Genomic DNA, 20,766 nt, shown 5'->3' with positions numbered 1-20,766 from the left:
CCTGATTTCTTTTCGGTATGTTGTCTTGGTGTCCGTAGCCCGTCTGCGTGAAAATAAATAAAAATTATTTCCAAATTATTAAATATTTTTGAAAATCTCAAGTGTGACTGTAAACGTGTTGTCCTCTTCTCACAACTTCCTTTTCTAAACTGTCACTTTTTTCGTGCTACCTTTTCAATTTTACACTTTTTATTCTACTCTTAACATTTTATCTTGTTTTTCTTTACGGGCGCTTTTTAAAAATTTGTAAAAGATTTTTTGATAAGAACTTTTATACTAAGCTAAAACTTGGTGGATCTTTTAAACTACCTATTTTTAGATGTTTAGTTTTTCTGATGTTTCAGCTCCCATATCTCACTTTTCACTCACTTCATTCATTCTTGACAATCTTTCATTTTGCTTTTCTATTCTTGGTATTCTGACCCTTTTACTTTTTTTATTTCTCATGTATTTTTTTATAAACTTGGATTTTTTTTTGATAAGATTTTTTATACCAGGCCAAAACTTGGTGGATCTTTAAAATTAATTATTTTAAAATATCTAATTTTTCTGATGTTTCTAAATTTTTACACTTACACCTTCTTATTCTTATTTTGCTGATGTTTTCCTTTGATTGAAAACATTTTTGTTGTGCTTTTTGGAACCTTTTTTTTTAATATCTCACAATAAGCTAACTATGAAGACTTTATTGCTGTCTCATTAAACTTCCTTTTTCAATTCTTACTTTTTCACTTTTCTTTTTTGTAAATCTAACGCTAACTTTTATCAATCTTAATTTGCTCATCACTTAATTAACTAAAAGCACAAAACTTTTCCCATTACAACTTCTTACTACTTGTTTTGAAAAAACTAAAAGCTCAGCTAAAACCACTGTTTTTGTTTGTACTCGTCTTTATTTATATTACTAAATCTTAAGTCTTTATATCATCACTTTTATTCTACTTTCCTTATGCTTCTTTTTTTCTGTAGCTATTTTCCTCAAAGCTGACAGAAACACTTTTACGAAATCACTTGAAATTATACAAGAAATCTAAAACATTGAGTTTGTTTTTTAATTAGATTTAAATAAATTGATATGTTAGATGCAAATTTTATTTTAATTGAAACAGATTTAAACTTTAACTCGTAATTTAAGTTTTAGAATGGGTAAAATCAAAAAATAAACTAGTATAAAGTTCGTTTAAATATAAAGCATGAACCTAAGTCAAAATTAAGTTCAAGTACATTAAACCATCGACTATATTTAGTTTTTTAAAACTTATTTTTCATTAAACTGGTCAACTTTAAAGTTTAATTGTTTAAATAAACTGCAAAAATTGTATTTATTCTCGTAACTTTCTATCCCGGTATGCCAACAAAAATAGAAGAAAAAAAAAACAGCCCAAATACCTTTCTCTTCTGGTTGCTTAAAATTAATAGGAAAATATATTTTTCAATGTAGAAGATTTTTCAAGTTTTATAGTTTGTGCCTTTTGCAAGTAAAATGTTAATCTTATGACCTCTATCTCTATCTTATATTTAAAAAATAACATATAAAACTTTCAGCTGTTAAAGTTAACAATGATACTAATTTACAAATAGTGCTCAGTTTAAAAAATATCCTAAACACCTTTATCTTCTGGTACTGCTAATAGAAACAGCATAAAACAAACAAAGCACCTTTCTCTTCTGGTACTGCTAATAGAAACAGCATAAAACAAACAAACAAAGCACCTTTCTCTTCTGGTACTGCTAATAGAAACAGCATAAAACAAACAAACAAAGCACCTTTCTCTTCTGGTACTGCTAACAGAAACAGCATAAAACAAACAAACAAAGCACCTTTCTCTTCTGGTACTGCTAATAGAAACAGCATAAAACAAACAAAGCACCTTTCTCTTCTGGTACTGTCCGAACGCCACCTTGCGGGCGTCCTCGGCGCTCTCGCACACCAGCGAGTTGCCGCAGGTGAACTGCAGCGCCCTCTTCACGCACGCCACCTCGTACTTGATCACGTCTATCACCAGCTTCACTCCGGAAGGTTCGCTGTAATAATGCGTTGTGAGAATTTATTTACAGAAGATTTGACAAATAGTGTTATACAAAATTCAGGTTTTTTCAGGTTATTTTTGCCTAAATTGTCGAATTCCAGGTTTTTCAGGTTTTCAGGTAAAGCGGCGACCCTGAGTATAACAAAATTATAATACTAAATTATTATTAATAGAATTAACACTAATTTTAGTCACGTTCGCTGTTGGTTTAAAATTTTAGATGATTAAATTTATAATGTAATAATATTTTATTTATAAAATAGACCCTCATGTTTGATATAAAAATATCTGTTATGTTTGCTGTGTTTGATGAAATATATTTGCGTGATGAATTCCTATTAAATATTTATCACCAGCTGTATACAGGTTATATATTAGAATTACTTATATAAGTCAAGGTGATTTTTTTATTGTGAGAAATTAATTATAGAAGATTTGACAAATAGTATAACATAATTATAATACTAAATTATTAGTTGATAAAGTTTAATAATATCAAGTCAACTGCAATAATAATCTATTTATTAAAAAAATCCTCATTTAACAACATAATGCTAAATTTTTACTAGATCACGTTTATCACTGATTTTACCTTTCTCTTCTCGTATATTAAAAAAATAAAAATAAATACATAAAATATTCCAAACACTAATTTTAGTTAGTGATCACGTCTATCACCAATTTCACTCCAGAAGAAGGTTCGCTGTGTTTGATGATTTAAATATATTAATTTGATGAACTCTTATCACATTCTTATCACCAACTTCACTCCAGAAGGTGTAGATTGTTTATATAGGAGAGGTTATTTGCGTAGGTTGAAACTATTTTTTTATCGCGGGACATTAATTTCTAGGAGATTTGACAAACAGTATTTTTTTTTTGATATCAAAAATATTTTTTTAAACCGCTTGTTGATTAGATATTTATGCAAATAAAAAAAAGTCAAACAAAATATTAATTTTTAAGTGTTGTTCGTTCTACTATTTGAGCTTGAACCTTATTTTAATCTATTTGTACGCAATAATATAAATTTTATAAAAAATTATTACAATTTTTTTTTATTCAATCAACCCTCGATCAATTACATCAATTGCCAATCACTTGCACTCTTTAAATTAAAACAGACAAACAAATCGATCACACTCTTCATTTTTTTTAATACAAACTCTCTGTCACAAACGTCAGTTAAAATAATCTAACATAAAAAAGATAATTTCGCAAACCTGATTTCCCCGAGTGTATATGACCAAAAAAATATACAAAATATTAACTTGATTTAAAAATTAATACAAAACATTTCGCAAACCTGATTTCCCAAAAATTATGTGAACAAAACAAACACTATGTAAATTACTATTTTAACTAAAAACAAAAGCACATTGCACAAAACATTTCGCAAACCTGATTTCCCAAAAATTATGTGAACAAAACAAACACTATGTAAACTACTATTTTAACTAAAAACAAAAGCACATTGCACAAAACATTTCGCAAACCTGATTTCCCAAAAATTATGTGAACAAAACAAACACTATGTAAACTACTATTTTAACTAAAAACAAAAGCACATTACACAAAACATTTCGCAAACCTGATTTCCCAAAAATTATGTGAACAAAACAAACACTATGTAAACTACTAGTTTAAATAAAAAAATTAACACACAAAACATTTAGCAAACCTGATTTCTCCAAGTATATATAAACAAAACACTACGTAGAATATTTTTTTAATTTAAAATCATTTAATACAAAATATTTCACGAATCTGATTTCCCCAAGCGTATGTGAACAAAACAAACACTATGTAAATTACTATTTTAAATAAAAAATAAAAACATAATTTCACGAACCTGATTTCCCTCAGCTGCTCGTTGACGGGCCTGGCGTCGATGTAGTCGAGCGGGAGGAAGGTCTCCGGCTCGGCGCACTGCTCCTTCATGTACTGGATGCAGTCCCGCGCCGTCTTCTCCGTGTCCACCACGATGGCGTACATGTACTTGCCCAGCACCTTCGTGATGGCTATCTTGTACTTGCTGTGGATCGGCTCGCACAGGTTCAGCACCCGGCCGTGCTGTTGGTGATTCATTTCAGATGGAAAGTTTACGGTGTTGTTGTACAAAAAAATCATTAATTTTACATTGAAACAGCCATGTTCTGTCTTATAGCGTTTAAAAAGTATAAGTTTTTTAAGGATGTTTGTTTATTTTAAAGTTGGCTCGCACAAGTTTAACACCCTGCCAATCTGTTGATGATAAGGTGGTTGCGATCAGATTTGTAACATTGTTAAAAAATATGCTGCGTTTAAAGTATTTGAATTAAGATTTTTTAATGTGTTTACAAGTAATTTATAACTCTTTTGTTTAATGCAACTCTTCAAATTAAATAATTTAGTTTTAATTTTACACCAAAAATTTATTATTTGAGACAATATTTTGATATTTCATTAACTTCTGCCTTAAAAAATAGAATCCCCTATAAAGAAACTCACAACACCAGAGAACAATCTCTTCAAAATCTCAAGCACTTCCTACCTTAAAATTAAAACTCCCTTCAATAAAACTTACCACGCCAGGGAACAGTCTCCTCAAACTCTCAAGCAGTTCCTGCCTTAAAAGTAAAATCCCCTTCAAAGAAACTCACAACACCAGAGAACAATCTCTTCAAAATCTCAAGCACTTCCTACCTTAAAAACAAACCCCCTTCAAAGAAACTCACCCCACCAGAGAAGAGTCTCCTCGAACAACTCCTGCCTTAAAAATAAAATTCCCCTTCAAAGAAACTCACCACACCAGGAAACAGTCTCCTCAAACAACTCCTGCCTTAAACAATAAAACTCCCCATAACGAAACTCACCACTCCAGGGAACAATCTCCTCAAGTTCTCCAGCAGCTCCTGCCTTAACTATAAACTTTCCTTTAACAAAACTCACACCACCAGGTAACAATCTCCTCAAACAACTTCTGCCTTAAAAAATAAAATTCCCCATAACGAAACTCACCACACCAGGGAACAACCTCCTCAAGTTCTCCAGCAGCTCCTGCCTTCCCTTCTGCCTGCTGCTCTCCGTCCTGTCCACTTTCGCGTCCCCCTGCCGCTTCATCACGTCCTCCAGCTCCTCGTTGATCTTCCTGATCCTCTCCACCGTCTTCTCCACCTGCGAGCACGTTTATACATGGTAATTTTAATTTCGAGTTAAAATTATTTTTATTATCGTTCTTATTTCGTTCAAATATTTAGTATTCTTCTTTGCTTGTAACTCCGTTTTTAATTTAATGTTTAAAACTAGTATTTTTATTTTGACATTTATTTTGTTATAATTCTTTTTTCATATGTGAGGTTTGATGTTCTGGTCAGATGTTTATTTAATTTCAATTTGCACGCTCAAATAACACTTGCTTTATGCCATTTAAACTATCATTTAATTATAAGAAATAAATACAAGTTTTTTTTGTGTCCGGCTTTCATATTAAAACAAATAATAAGTTTCAACATCTTGCTAAGTGTTCTTCAACTTCTTATATTCAGCCAATTAAACATTAACAAAAACAACAATCAACAATAATGTTTTCTCCTCACATCCTGCTCCAGCGTGTTCTTCAGCTTCTTGTGCTCCGCCAGCGTCTTCCTGCTCGTGCTGATGTACTCCTCCAGCTTTTCGATCCGCCTCCCCGCCTCCACCTCCTCCTTCGTCTTCTGCTTCTTCTCCGCCTCCAGCTCGCCCTTCTTCCTCCGCTCCCTGTCCAATCTGTTCGTGGAAAATGCGAAAAAAGTGGGTTTTCGTTTTTCGAACAGTTGTTTTTTTTTTTGATTTTTGAGAATTGAAGAGATTGAGTGCATTAGTTAGCAAAATGATGTATTTTTTATTTAAATAAACTAATAAAATTATTCACAATACATTTTAATTTAGGTTTTCTAATTAATTAAAAAAATTAATAAGTTCTTAAATTTACACTTAAACTGATTAAAAATTGAAAACCTACTCTGACACTTAAGTTATTACGAAAAAAAAAAAAAAATTTAAACGATGAAAAAATTTATATTTAAAGCTAAATTAAAACTTGGATTTTTTACTTATGCTTCTAAAAAAAAATTACCAGCTCTGTATGATTGTTCTCAAAAAACAAATGATTATTAAAATTATCCACAACATACTTTAAATTAAGTTTTCAAATTCATTAAAAATTTTGTTCCTACGTGTAGTTTCATTAATAAAAAACATCTACTGTGAACACTTTGCAGCCTACATCATTTTATGTTATATTCTTTTCTCCTAATCATTTTATTTCATTTATCTTTTTCTTATTAGCACACAATTTTCTCCCCACCTCTCGCTTTATTTATTATTTATTTATTTTAAATTTTCTCCCCACCTCTCACTGTCGTCCTGTTGCTCCCGCTCGTGTATTTCGATCTCGTGCAGGATCTTGGTGCTCCTCTTCGCCGCCTGCTCCTTCAGCCGGTGGTACTCCTGCACCTGGCCCTCCTCCAGCTCGAAGTCCCGCCCCGACTGCTTGCTCTCCTTCTCCATCTGGCGGTGAAAAAAGTTTACAATCACGTTCTACCTCGTTTCAACCCTTTTTAAGCTGCCTGCTTGGAAAACAGTTACCGAAACTCGAATCGTAAATGATATTTTCAATCACATTTGATTATGTTTAATTATTTAAAAAATGTATTACATATGATTACTTTTTTTAACTTTTGAAATTTTACGAACTTCCTCGTTAGCGTATTTGCCTACATGTCTTATGTGCACAAAAACAGCACTTTAAACTTTACAAACTCAAATATTTCGTACAAAAATTCAAACCTCGCCGTCAAACTCCTTTCTTTTGGCGTCGACCTCGTGAATCTGCTTCTTCAAGTCCTTGATGACCTGTTTGAGCGATTTTCGTGTGTAAAAATTTTTAAATACGAAATAAATGGTAACTAAAAACAAACACATGATGCTGTAAAAACAACAAATAAGAAATGAAAAATTATAAATAAATAAATTAAGGATAAATTTAAAAAATAGTAATAATATGATAAAATTAATAATATAATAAATAATAGTACTGAAAATGATTGTTATGTAAATATATATAAAATAAATAATAAATAACAATGAATAATAAATCTGCACGTGATTTTCATGTGAATAAATGTAAAAATAACAAAATAAATAGTAACTAAAAACAATGATTAAATAATTAATAAATTTAAAATAATACCTGCATGTGGTTCTCGTGCCTCAATTCGGCAGTTTTCAAAGATTTCTTCGAATTTTCTACTTTCTTCGTCATGTAGCTCGTGTTCTCCTTCGCCTGTGTGTTTGTTTGTTACCAAATCATTTAGCAAGAGAGAAGATTTCTCTTCAAACTTATTAAATCAAGTGCGTTCGTTGGAACTGGTTTTCAAAAACACTTTAGCGGTTTTCCATTTTGATAGTTCGATACACTTTTATTTACAAATTCACACTCTGGCGTAGTCTTGATGTATTAGTAGTGCCTAAACTACAGTGCCTGAACTGTCTATTTTTTAAAACAACTTTAACAACTAAATTGACATTATTACACCTTAATATGTTTTAGCCTCAATATTTCACTCAATTTAATTTAGAGCTATTAAATTCAAATTAGCTTTTTCAGTCCTTAATTATTACATTGACATATCTGGGCTGCTTCACATGTTGAGTTAGTCGTTAATTTCATTAATCGCTATCAAGTTTTATGTTTACCACCTTGGCACATGTTTATTTCTGATAACAGAATTAAAAATTTCATTTATTACCTTGACATATGTTTTAATTTAATATATTCAATTAACTCAGATATTTGATTTATTTCTACCTTCACGTATTTCTTATCTTAACATATCTCGGTGTTCTCTTGTTGAGTTCTAATTTTAGTTGATATTAATTTGCTTACTTAGTTAAGTTAAATTTTAACATTATCTTAGTACTCAAAAAATAATAATATTCATATGAAATCTCAAATGCAATTTCCCAATTCAATCACCTTTATGTACCGCGGTCCTGTACCGAGGTCCTTTATGTACCGAGAATTTTTTTATTTACAATTATATTATTTTATTTTAGTATTACAACTTTTTAACCAGCTTATTAATATAATTTATGTTTCCCTACCTTGATACATACTTTTTTTTCAATCAGTTTAGTTATTTTTTTTATCAATCACCTTTATGTACCGCGGCCGCTTCTTGTTGAGTTCCTTCTCCTTCTTCTGGATGTCGGCGTCCACGAACGTCATCTCCCGCATCACCTTGCCCTGCTCCTGCTTCCTACTCTTCACCTCACCCTCCAACCTCGTCTTCCTCTCGGAATTCCGCTGGAAGTCCTCGTCCTTCGACTGTTTGAAAGTTGGTTTGTTGAAACGACAAATTTTGAAAAGTGTTCAGTTCTCTCAAAGTTGTTTTTACTGTTTTCAAAAACTTGAGTACATTTTTTTCTACCGACATCTATTCCAAACACCCTTGGTGCCGACTCTCAGTAGCAAATATTTTACTAAACACATCACTGTTAATATTGTCTGTTTTTTTTTTAGATAAACTCTTTTTTCAATAATAAACTGACAATTTGCTCACGAACACTTCGAGAACATGCTCGCCTTGTTCACATAAAGCACTAGACATATCTATTGTCAAAAACAAAATAACTGGTGTATCAATTTTTTTTTTTATTAAATTTCATTTTACATTACGAAACCAAAACTAAGAATTAGAACACCAACCATGCCGCTGTTGACAACTTCAGTTTTTTTTTGTTCGCTTATTTATCTTTCGTAACAAAACCGAAACTAACGATCTGCTCGTTTTTGATCTCCTCGATCTCTCTTTCGTTGTAGAAGAGCTTGAAGAGCATGATGTTGGTCTTGCTGTTCTGGTAGTCCTTCCGCAGCTTCTCGTACTTCTCCGCCTCGTCCTTCTCCTGCTTAGCCTCCTTCTTCTCGGCGGCGATGCCTTCAGATTATTTTATTCTATTATTTTTTAAAGATAACTTAAAAATACTTTTTTGAAAACAAAATTATTTTAAATTAGCTGAAACAAAAATTTGAATCAGCCTTCTCCATCATTTCACAGACTGGTTTCAACTTCACCTCTTTTTTAGTTTATAACCACAGTTAGTACAACTTTGGGGAGCCTGTTTTTTTTTTACTTTTAACATTGACCACATAAAAAAATGATTTAATCATCTATAAAAATACATAAATCATAGGAGAAATACATTGTAAATGTCATTTTAAAACTTTTTGCTTTTTTAGTTATACTCCTATGTTAAAAATGATCAATTAAAAAACGATAAATAAACAAAACAGAAAACGCCACAAAATATCACCCTTAAAACTTACTAACAAAGATCATTTTAATAGCTAACAATACAACTGATAATAATACAATAAAATTTTCCCAGCCCTTCTTCTTGTGATATTCGAACTAGTCTTTTTTTTTTATATGTTATAAATTCATAATATACAAACAAAATCAACAAACTCTTCTTTCTGTATTAAGAGAGTTGTTGGAATAAAACAAACAAACATAATATATATATATAAACAAAATCAACAAACCCTTCTTCCGGTGATAGGAGAATTTACTAACATAGATCATTTCAATAACTAACAATATAACTGATAATAATACAATAAAATTCTTTCAGCCCTTCTTCTTGTGATATTAGAACTACGCCAGACTTTTTTTTAATTGTTATAATTTTATAATATACAAACAAAATCAACAAACCCTTCTTGCGGTGATAGGAGAACTGCGTCTCCTGCTCGGCTTCCGTCATCTCGCTCTTGGTCTGCTCGTACTTTTCCTTGAACTGGTTGCTCCCCGATATCTCCTCGAACAGCTGCGTCCTCTCCTTCGGGTTCTTCATCGCCACGTGCTCCACTTGACCCTAAAGAGAGTTTGATTAAATCTAGCTGTTGTAAAACAAGCTCCACTTGAACCTGGTAGAGACACGCAGTTGCTATGTTTTGCGTTTAAGTAAATCTAGCTGTAGCAATAAGTATAAAAATAAGCTGCACCTGACCCTGTGATGAATTATTATTACAGTAACCTCTCACATCTTTACGCACTCGTGACGTTACGCACTCTCGTTTAGTTACGCATTTTAGAATTCTAAAAAATTCAAAAAGTAAAAGTTTTATTTTTTTTCAATATTACAAAACTTAGGTTTATTGTATATTTTTAATTTAAAATATGTTTTTAAATACTAAATCACCTCTCTATATCTTCAAAATCGTAAACTTATGTTTGTTGACTAATTGATAAACATTTAGTTATACCTCAGTATTAACATTTTTGTTATACTTTAAATATTTTTGTTCAAAGAAGAAATCTATTACAGCACCAAATGCATATTTTTGTAAAAGGCTATAGAAACAAATTTTAATATAGACACCAAACCATTTATTAATTATAAAAGAATGCTTAATTATAAATTGAATTTTCTAAGTAGAATAGAATGTAAATGTTAAGTATCAAACAAGTCACATATAAATAAAGGTAAAACCTTCTTATTATTAAAATTAGTAAAATTTTTCTACAAATATTATTATTTTATATAAATTTAATTTTTTTTTTTCCTGTATGTATAGTTTTATCTTTTGTTTTATATATATTAATAAGTTAAGTAAACAGATTGTTAAAAGTGGGAAAATCCCTAGTCTGCTTTTAACTAAAAGCAATATCAAAAATCAGTCATTATAGTAAGTATATTTGGTACCTCTCGTATCTTTACGATCTCTCATATCTTTACGCACTTTTTCTGTGGACACAATGTGCGTAAATAAGCGAGAGGTTACTGTAATTAATTTTAAATTTTCAGTTGAAATAAAACTTTTGTAAACTGTACGCTTTAAACATGCGTTCGACTGTGTATTGTATTTACGCTTCGTTTTAAATGCGCGAAGCTTTTTTGAAATTTTAACAACATTTTTTTAACATCACCAAAGTCTCTTCAGCCATCAAAGCTTGTGTATGGTTATTTACGACTTGATATTTGTTGATAAAATCTCAATAATTTATCCCCTCATGCATGTAAAGGTTGAGAACTTCCATACTTCGTTTTAGAACTCAAAGTACAGTATCAATTTTCACAATGCTGAAAACTCACTTGGATGACGAGAAGTTTTTACTCTTATTAATTATCTTTTATACATCATACCATTGAAATTTAACCTTATTAATAGTTTTTTTTTTTCAAAACTTTACGGTACATAATTATGACTTTTAATTTAACTTAAAATACAAAAATTTTATCCACCAAAACATTTACTTTTTCTTTACTGAAAACTCACTTGGAGGACGAGAAGTTTTAGCTCTTACTAATGATCTTTTAAACATCATACTTTTAAAATTTAACATTATTAAAGTTACTTTGCTTTCAAAACTTTTAGGCATACAATTAAGATATAATATTTTACTTATTAATGTTTATTATCACTTAAAAATTTAATTTTACTGAAAACTCACTTGGAAGACGAGGAAGTTCTTGCTCTTGATGAAGATGTTGATGGACTCCAGCTTCTTGTTGTAGTCGGCGTGCGACACGACCACGCCGTCCACCTGGTGCTCCGCCGAACTTCCCTTGATTATCCTGTGAAAATTATAAATACATAAAAACTAAATATATAAAAGATTTTGCTAATATTTATGTGAAATCAAAAATTTCTACTTAACATGTAAAAATTGTTTAAAATTCCAGGTTTTTCCAAGTTTTTAAGTGATTTTTGTTCAAAATTCCAGGTTTTTTTATTTATTTCTCAAATTCCAACTTTTTCCAGTTTTTTTTTTTGCATAAATAGTCAAATTCTAGGTTTTTCCAGGTTTCCAGGTAAAGTGGCAACCCTGAATAACTAATACAAAACTATAAATTAGCAATTAGTAATGATTTTAGAAGTTAAGTTTTTCTATGAACTTCTTTTTATTATCTTTGTTTGTTTGTTTTTGTTATGAAATTTATATGTTTATAGCTTTTTTTTTTTATTCAAACTTAAAACTTAGTGTAATTTAAGTAACTTCTTAATGAAACTCTCTTTTGTTATATTTTTATATTTTTTTGTTGTTAAATAAATAATTTCCTCAGTTAGTAAATTTTTTATATAATTTAATGTTTAATTTGAAGTTGAATAAAGTTAGAGTAAAGTCTTAAATTAATTGCAACATATAAACTAGCAAAACACATAAACAATTTTTTTACGCGAAAATTTTAAGATTATATAACACTAATGTAAAATTAAACTAAATATAATAATTTTTATTAATCGTTATACTTCTAATGATACAGTAGTACTTTTGGTAATGATTGACATTATATTAAAAAATTTGGATGTATTAAAACAAAAGTTATAAATAGGACTTCTAAACTATTTTCAAATTTTGATATTGAGTTTCAGAATTGTATCAAAAAATATTTTGTATTCCAAATCTAATCTTAAGCTACAATCAATAAAATTAAACTTAACAAAATATTTCATAGAGTAGCATTACATGACATTTACTTAGGTTAAATGCTTTCAGTATCTACATGTTATTTTATCTTTACTACAAAATAACCACTACTTTTTTATGTTGAAAAAACTACTCCTACAGTTTAAAAACATGTAAAATTTGTACAAAGTTTTCAAAAATGAATTAGCAAATATTAATTTACAAAATAAAAGTTTTTATAGAGCAATTATGGATTGATTAATTTTTCTGTTTGATTTTTTTATTTTTAAATAAACTCCTACAATAATTACAGACTATGTTATGTTTGCTCAATAAAGTTTTAATTTAGTTACTGAATAAAATTTAATACTTAAATTCTGATAATTACTACTTATTTGCAAAATTGAAACATTTAACCATTTTTTCATATCAAATTTTTACACAAAATATTTTAAAAACATTTTTTCAAAACTTAAGTTAAGAAACATAATTAAAGCTTTTTTAGTTAACAGTTAAAGTTAGTAATTTTTTACTTATTTTAACACAACTACATAAATGCTTCAGTATCATTTTAATATACTGGTACTCCTTAATTTATGCAAGAGTAAATCTACTAATTTCTCAGACTCTGACTTTTGCTGACAGAGAGTCACTTTTTAACCAAAAATGCATCTTTAATTAAAAAATCATAAAAAAGTACTGTTTACAACAAAACTTTTAAACCTACTTTATCATGCTACTATTTACAGAATTGCCACTCGTTTTTTAAAAAAAATTTCTAGGTTTTCTAAATTTCTTCCAGGTTTTTATAAGTACACATTTTTGGGTCTATTTTTAGTTTTAAGCTAATTTCTATATAAGAAACTGTGTTAAATAGTATAAAAACATTGAAAAGATACTGTAAAGTTACTTTAAATGTGTTTTTAAATAAAAAATGTTTGATGATGACAAAAAATTTTTATTTATATGATAGATTTTTTGTCAAATCGAAATTTTACTATTAGAAATGTTAAAATTAATAAAAATTCCAGGTTTTTCCAGGTTTTTTTCAAAATTTCTCAAATTCCAGGTTTTTCCAGGTTATTTTTGCCTAAATTGTCGAATTCCAGGTTTTTCCAGGTTTCCAGGTAAAGTGGCAACCCTGTATTTAAAGAATAACTCAAGATTTACAAACTAACTATATTATAGCCTACCATATTGTTTACCTATACCTATTACAAAACAACTTTAATCAAACCAAAACCTTGGAAACAGTAGTTTTATTTCTTTTATTGGTTTTAAAAAAATCTTTGCGTTAACGCTAATTATTTAAGGTTGAAAAGACGACATTTTGCTTTCATTTCTGTAAGTGGCAACAAACACTCACACATCAAGTGACAAATTAACAAGTAAAATTACTGTTTTAATTTAATTAACACCTAAAAAACAAAATTATCTGCCAACACTAAAAACTCAAGTCATTCCAATCTAAGGTGAAAGTTATCTATAAAAAAATACCAAACCAAAAACCTTAAAAACACAATCCTAAAATTCAAACAAGCCTAAACTATAAAGCATATTAAATTTGTTTAATTTGAAAACAATTAAAGGTTAAGTAAACATGGTTTGTCATTCCAATGTAAGGTAATCTAGTGACAACAACTTTAGTGACCTATAAAATCAAAAACCTTGGAAATAAATTTATTTTTACATTCTCAACACTTGAACTATTTCAATGTAATAAAGGTAGTAATGGCAATATTTTTTAATAAAGTTTCAATCAAACAAAAAACCTTGAGAACACAATCTTCTGTCCGTTCTCGTCTCTGTAGGTGGCCGTCACCCTGGCACGGTTGCTCACCGGCCTGCCAACAGGGGAGCCGTGGATGAGATCGGATAATTTCCTCACCCTCAGACTGCTTGTCTTCTCGCCCAGCACAAAACTGATGGCGTCCATGAGGTTTGACTTGCCTGCGTGTTTGAAAGTTGAAGTTTTGTTGCTGCTTTGAATTGTGCAAAAATGCATACTTATACGTGTACAATTTTAGTTTTGCTTGTTTAATTTGGAAATTTAAAGTGGTTGTTTTGTTGTTAGTAAAACGTGTGGTGGTGAAAACAGAATGTCTGCAAATTCTCTTAGTGCTTTTAAGTTTTGAGTTTTGGAGTTAATTACAGGTACTATAAGTTTTTTTAAATCTATGTTTTGCCTGATCATATACAACTTTAGACTAATAAATATTAGTTATTAGTTATTGAATTATATATTACTATACTACACTATATAAATGCAATCTAGTATATAAATAAAAAATATTTTTAGTTTAACTAACTTTTAAATGTTTTTATCAAAATAGTTTTTATACAATAAAAATGTTTTTTGTTATTAAAGAGTTGTTAAATAATTTGAAATAAAACTTACCGGATCCATTGGGTCCAATAATAGCAGTAAATCTTTTAAAGGGAATTTTTAACTCTCCTTTGTAAGACTTGAAATTTTCAATTTCTATTTGTTCCAGATAGCCAGTACCCATGTTGTATAATTTATTTTATCATATATTTACTATCTAACAATTAATGCTTATTTTTTATTTCTTTTTCAATACTTAGTAGTAATGAAAAACTTAAGGCCACGGGCCTTTTATAAATAATATTTTGACAATAAACAATTATAATTTGATAAAAACGTTCTGCTATCTAGCACATACAATCTGTTCAAGAAAATTATTTATTGATGAAATAAATAAGATAAAATTGATACTAAATAAAAATGGCTATTCACAAGAACTTGAAAATAAAATAATTAATTTAGACCTTAAAAGTTTAAACAAATAAAGCCAGCAGGGCCAAACAAATGTTCAATTACTTTATTATTACCTTATGTCAATAAGAACCCAAGAAATATAGAGAGAAATATCAACCAAACAGTAAGTAAATCTTATCACTCAGCAAAACCGAGAGTTATTTTCTCTTATCCAGACCAATGATTAGACCTGGGGGCAAAGATCTGATATCAGAATATAAAAAAAGTAAGGTAGTTTACCAGTTTAACTGCTTCTGTGAAGATAGTTATGTCGGAATGAGTTTAAGGGAATTTGGCTAAAGGATAAATATCATAGGCATATTCAATAGGCATATTCCAAAAGGTGTTGATGAATTTTGTAGAACAAGTAATAACGATAATAAATCTATAAGTGTGCTTCAAAAAGATCTACTATTGCAGAACACCTAGTTAATAACCTTGATTATGCAAGTAATTATAAATTGAAAATATTTAAAATTAATAAGATTTGTTTTAACATTTTTGATTTAATTAAACTTGAGGGCTATATGTATTCCAATAAAAAACCTAAATTATGTAAACATAAAGACTTTGATTATACTGTTTCTTTGTTTTCATAAATACTTTTATAAGTTGTTACAGATATTTTTTTATTTTTAGTTGCATTGTAATTAGAACCACTTATGTATTGTTAATTACCCTTTGCTCTAAGATTATTAATTATACATTGATTACATTTTCACTATATAAGCTAGATTTAAAACTTTATCTTTATTGCTTAGTAAACAACTGATGAGTTAAGCACAAAATATACATTTTTATGAAATTTGAGTCTAGTTTATTTTTTGAAATAAATAAAAATTTTATATTAAAAAACAAAAAATATATATACTTTTTTAATTTCCTTCACTTAAAAGGTTTAAATAGTAGTAGATTTAATGTAAAAATTTTATACAAATTACTTTAAAATTGAAATATAAGATATATTGTTCCTTTTTATGTTTGATAGTTTCTATCCAGGAAATTGATCGGGTTTAAAAAAAAACAAGGTGGACAAACACTGTTGTCAGGTTGGCCACTGATCATTTAAAAATTTTGTTTAGGTTTCTAATTTTCTTTCAGGTTTTCAAATGTACAAGTTTCCTTTTAGTAGAAAATAAAAGTTGATGTTAAAAAATGTATCAATTAACTGAAATTATTCTGTAACTCTACATTTAAATGTTTGATTTGTGGAGAGGTTTTGTTGTATTCAAATGGTATTTGCAAGTTAAACTGACTATATTTTATATTTTAGTAAATTCAACTAATACTTAAAGCTTCCCAAATTGTATCTAAACTCTTTTTCAGAAGTTAAACTAAATTTAAATACTTAATAATTTAAATAATAAAAAAGAATGTTAAACTTTAAAAATTAAATTTATTATCATGTATTTATATCAATTGCATTTATTGTATAATATATTGATATATTGTATTTATACAAGGCTATAAAAAGCAAGCTATTTAAACTTAATTTAGACTTTAAATACATAAATGTATTGTCAATGAAGCTATCTTTCCACTTGCAGCTACTTATATCAGGGTGGCCACGGACTTTTGATAAATTTCTTTTAAGTTTTCTGAATTTTTCAAGGTTTTTAAAAGTACATGTTTTGGGTCTATTTATAGTATATAAACAAATTTAAAGTAAAGAACTCTATTCAATGGTATAACAACATTAAAAAGATACTGTAAAGCTACTTTAAATGTGTTTTTTAATAACAAACATTTTTGATGATGACAATAAATGTTTATCCAAATGATAGATTTATTGTGTCAGGTTGAAATTTCACTACAAAACATGTAAAAGTTCTTTAAAATTTCAAGTATTTTACTGATTTTTGTTCAAAACTCTTAAATTCCTAATTCAAAATTAGTTTTTACAAAAATTTCTCAAATTCCAGGTTTTTCCAGAATATTAAGATTTTAGGCCTCCCCCTTATGTGCTTTTTTTTTTTTGATTAGCATCAATTCTAAGCTACAAAGCTAACCTCATAAGAACGTTGATCAAGAACTCTTCAAAACATTTGATGTTATGTCTCTCCTATTCAGAAAGGGTTGTTTATCAAAAATCAAAACATAAACATAGTTTTTTTGATCACTTGCATAAATGTAAACAACAGTGTCAAAGTAATTTTGAAGTTCTTAAAATGTATACTCCAAGTGAGCATTGTAGCTTAGCAGGGGCGTAGCTTGGTACCTTAAATGTATACTTATGTGAGTAATTATATGCTTAGTTATGCACTCCTGAGAAATAATTTTGACATATATGTACTCTTTAGTATTTTTAGTGTCGTAAAAAAATTGAACAAATTAAATACATCCAAATTATAACATTTAGCGCGTTAAAGCTTTGTTTTGTCAAAAAGCTACAATGCACAAATGAGTCTAATGGAAGCTGTAGCTTCAACAATCAAAATCATACAGTTTTATGTTACAAAAATTTGCATAACTTGTTGTTACTATTGACTATGTTAAATGTTTGATTTTATACGTTTAAATGTTTGAATGAAAACATTATTGACGTTTTTGAGTTAAATTGCGATTTTTTTTATACTTATTTTTAATGAATGTTTTCTGGGTTTACACAAGTGGCATGACATTAAGAGTCATATGGGGTGTGGAGCAAAATAAATTGCCTTGTATACAGTTATCACTCGTACTTCAACATTCCATTTTTTATGTATTAACATAACTGCATATTTTCAGATTAAATTTAATAATATTAGAGGTAGTTTAAATTGCTGTGTTCCCGCTAGGGCGTGTTATTTTAGATGTTTTAGTTTTTGCAGATTCGTAAGTTTTTTGAGCTAGCTACGTCCCTGTAGCTTAGTATTGATAATCTAATTTACTTTTGTTTTAAACTTTAGTTTGAATAGCTTGCTTTTTTATAACCTTGTACAAATACACCATAATCAATATGAATTAAAAAATATGTATTCTTTACAGCTATACATTTCATTAAGTTTTTGACAAAGAATTGAGATACAATTTGAAATGCTTTAAGTATTGAATAAACTTACTGAAAAGAAAAACATAGTGATTTAAAATTTCAAATGGTATTAAAAGGAATTTGAATACTTTCAATGTATTTCTAAACAATCAACAAAATTCTAAATAATATATAACTTTTAGTTGTTCAATTTTTATCTTACTCATTATTTACTAAAAATAACTACTAACTAAAAACAAACTAAATCGAAAAGAAAATAATATTTCACTAAAAATCTATCTTCTCCTACATTTTTTGAGATGACTACCTCAAACTTGCAGGAAATGTTCTTTGCAATATCTAAAAAATTCTGTCAAAAGAATAATTTAAAAAAATAAAATATATAAATATTATTAAAAAATAAACATAAGAACAATTTTTCTTTAATCATAAAATCTTTATTTATTTATTTTTTTTTAATTTCTTGACAGAATTTTCTAAATATTGTAAGGAACATTTCAGGAAAATTTGAGGTAGTTATTTTAACAAACGTAGTAGGAGATAGATTTTTAAAGATCTCTAGTTATTTGCTGTTTAGTTTCAATTCAATTTTACTTCTAAAATAATGAGTTTTTAAATACATAAAAAAAATAGTAATTACCTAGGATGATGTTGCACCAATATCAACTGAAATTATGTTATATTTGATTTCTTTTAAACTATTAGTTTAGGCAACAAGTCAATGTTTTAAGCTAATATTATTTGTCTAAAATATACTTTGTTTTAAACAAAGTATATAAATAACTAAATCTAATAAAGTTAATTTATAATAAACTAATAAAACTTATGTGTCCCTTTTATTTTACAGAATAGTAATCAATATCAAGTATTGTACTGATTTAATTGCTTTATATTATAAATTAAAAGTACAATTAAATAGTTAAGGTTTATAGATTTAAGAAAAAAATAATTCTATTTGTGTATGTAGTATAAAATATCTATTTTTAGCCTAAATTTTTTGCTTAAAATAAACATTGAATGTAATATAATATTAGTTTGATGTTGGTGGGACATCAAGCCAGGTTATTACCCAATAAAAATATTACATACTACTATAATTTTACTTAATATAAATTACATTTAAGTAGTAATACAGTATCTGTCATGTTACTTTAAAATATTTTCTACTTTACTAAAACAATAATGTGCAAATTAAATATTTTATTTACTACCAGGTTTTGGTAGCAAAAATAATTACAACCTTTTCAAGTATAATAAGATAGTAAACTGTGCATAACAATGTTACTTATTTTTTGACTATAACAATATATGCATAACAATGTTGCTTATTAATTCAAATGAAAAAATTTGCATACAATTTAAATAAGTCCTTTAAATTTCAGTAAATCAAACAAATCTTTTTTAATTAAGACAGATAACTATACCTTATTTACATAGCAAATAACTAAAGATCTTTAAAAATCTATCTCCTACTATGTTTGTTGAGATAACTATCTCAAATTTTCCTGAAATGTTCCTTGCAATATGTTTTATTTTTGTTCAAAATAGATTACAAACATAAAAACTGAATTAACAAACTTTGCAATACAAATTAAATAGTTGAAATAACATAATTTATATTGTGACGTAATTATTAGATGTAATAAATGTATATTGTTCATTCATTGACAACAGTAAAATTTGAATCAGTTATTCTTTCCATTAACGTGAGTGGTTTGTTTATATTATGATTTGTTGTTTTGTTGTGTATTTTAGTTTACTTTACTTATTTTAGACTTAATAATTACAAATATTATATAGTTTTATAACAGTTGGATTTTATATTAAGTATTTTACCTATTATTAACTATTATCTGTAGAAATTATTTTATTCTAATGATAACATGTATACACCTACTATATTCTATGCTTCTATTCTTTCATTACAGTAATTATTTTTTACAGAACCCAGTTGATGTGTATTGATTCGGTAACACACAGAAACATATGTTGGTACAACAAAGGAAGATTACTGTAGAATTTGTTTTTATTTATACCTTATTTACTATATTAATTAATTAATTTTCTTAAAAGAAACTAGAAAATGTGTATACTTTTAAAACTTGGAAGAACGTTTAAGCTTTTAGTGGCCACCCTGAACTATGATCAATTGACTGCTGGTGAGACTTACCTTTCAGTCATCAAGCTACCATTTGCTTGTAAACACTGTTTTGAGCTATTTAATTTTTTAATTTCAAATTTACTTTTTTTTTGTTTGTGTGTTAACTACTAGATTCAGGCCTTGCAACAATTTACTCAGTGAGCTTTAAAAGTCATATTTAGACCCCAACACACTTAATCAATAAAAAATTGTTTCAACTTTATCAAAAACCTTTAAAAAAATATATATTATGTGTTACAAGTATACCCATTAGTTATAAATTTCTCATCTAAAATTTCAACTTAAAAATCTTTAATTTTCTAACTTTTATATTTGTAGTTAGCACCAAAACTTCTGTTACTTTACAATTTTTTATTTGTGTAAGAAAATTTTGACATAGTACTAATAGT

General features: G+C 28.0%; 1 protein-coding gene across 1 annotated transcript in view; it reads right to left on the bottom strand.

Moving 5' to 3' along the window:
• Positions 1-15,005, bottom strand: part of LOC145844393 (structural maintenance of chromosomes protein 1A-like) — a 32,778-nt gene extending 17,773 nt beyond the window's left edge. Inside the window, exons 1-14 of the mRNA XM_082951790.1 lie at positions 14,865-15,005; positions 14,239-14,416; positions 11,510-11,633; positions 9,770-9,929; positions 8,832-8,989; positions 8,209-8,379; positions 7,243-7,335; positions 6,840-6,905; positions 6,403-6,560; positions 5,609-5,777; positions 5,031-5,186; positions 3,883-4,103; positions 1,872-2,025; positions 2-43 (exon numbers count right to left, since the gene is read on the bottom strand). Coding sequence (XP_082807916.1) covers positions 2-43; positions 1,872-2,025; positions 3,883-4,103; positions 5,031-5,186; positions 5,609-5,777; positions 6,403-6,560; positions 6,840-6,905; positions 7,243-7,335; positions 8,209-8,379; positions 8,832-8,989; positions 9,770-9,929; positions 11,510-11,633; positions 14,239-14,416; positions 14,865-14,976 — 1,962 coding nt within the window. The 5' untranslated portion in view covers positions 14,977-15,005. The remainder of the gene's footprint in view (position 1; positions 44-1,871; positions 2,026-3,882; positions 4,104-5,030; positions 5,187-5,608; positions 5,778-6,402; positions 6,561-6,839; positions 6,906-7,242; positions 7,336-8,208; positions 8,380-8,831; positions 8,990-9,769; positions 9,930-11,509; positions 11,634-14,238; positions 14,417-14,864) is intronic.
• Positions 15,006-20,766: the final 5,761 nt, after the last annotated feature.

The sequence above is a fragment of the Thalia democratica genome, chromosome 9, assembly GCF_965202585.1.
Source record: "Thalia democratica chromosome 9, ktThaDemo2.hap1.1, whole genome shotgun sequence".
NCBI lineage: Eukaryota > Metazoa > Chordata > Thaliacea > Salpida > Salpidae > Thalia > Thalia democratica.
This window is presented reverse-complemented; position numbering and strand designations above follow the sequence as displayed.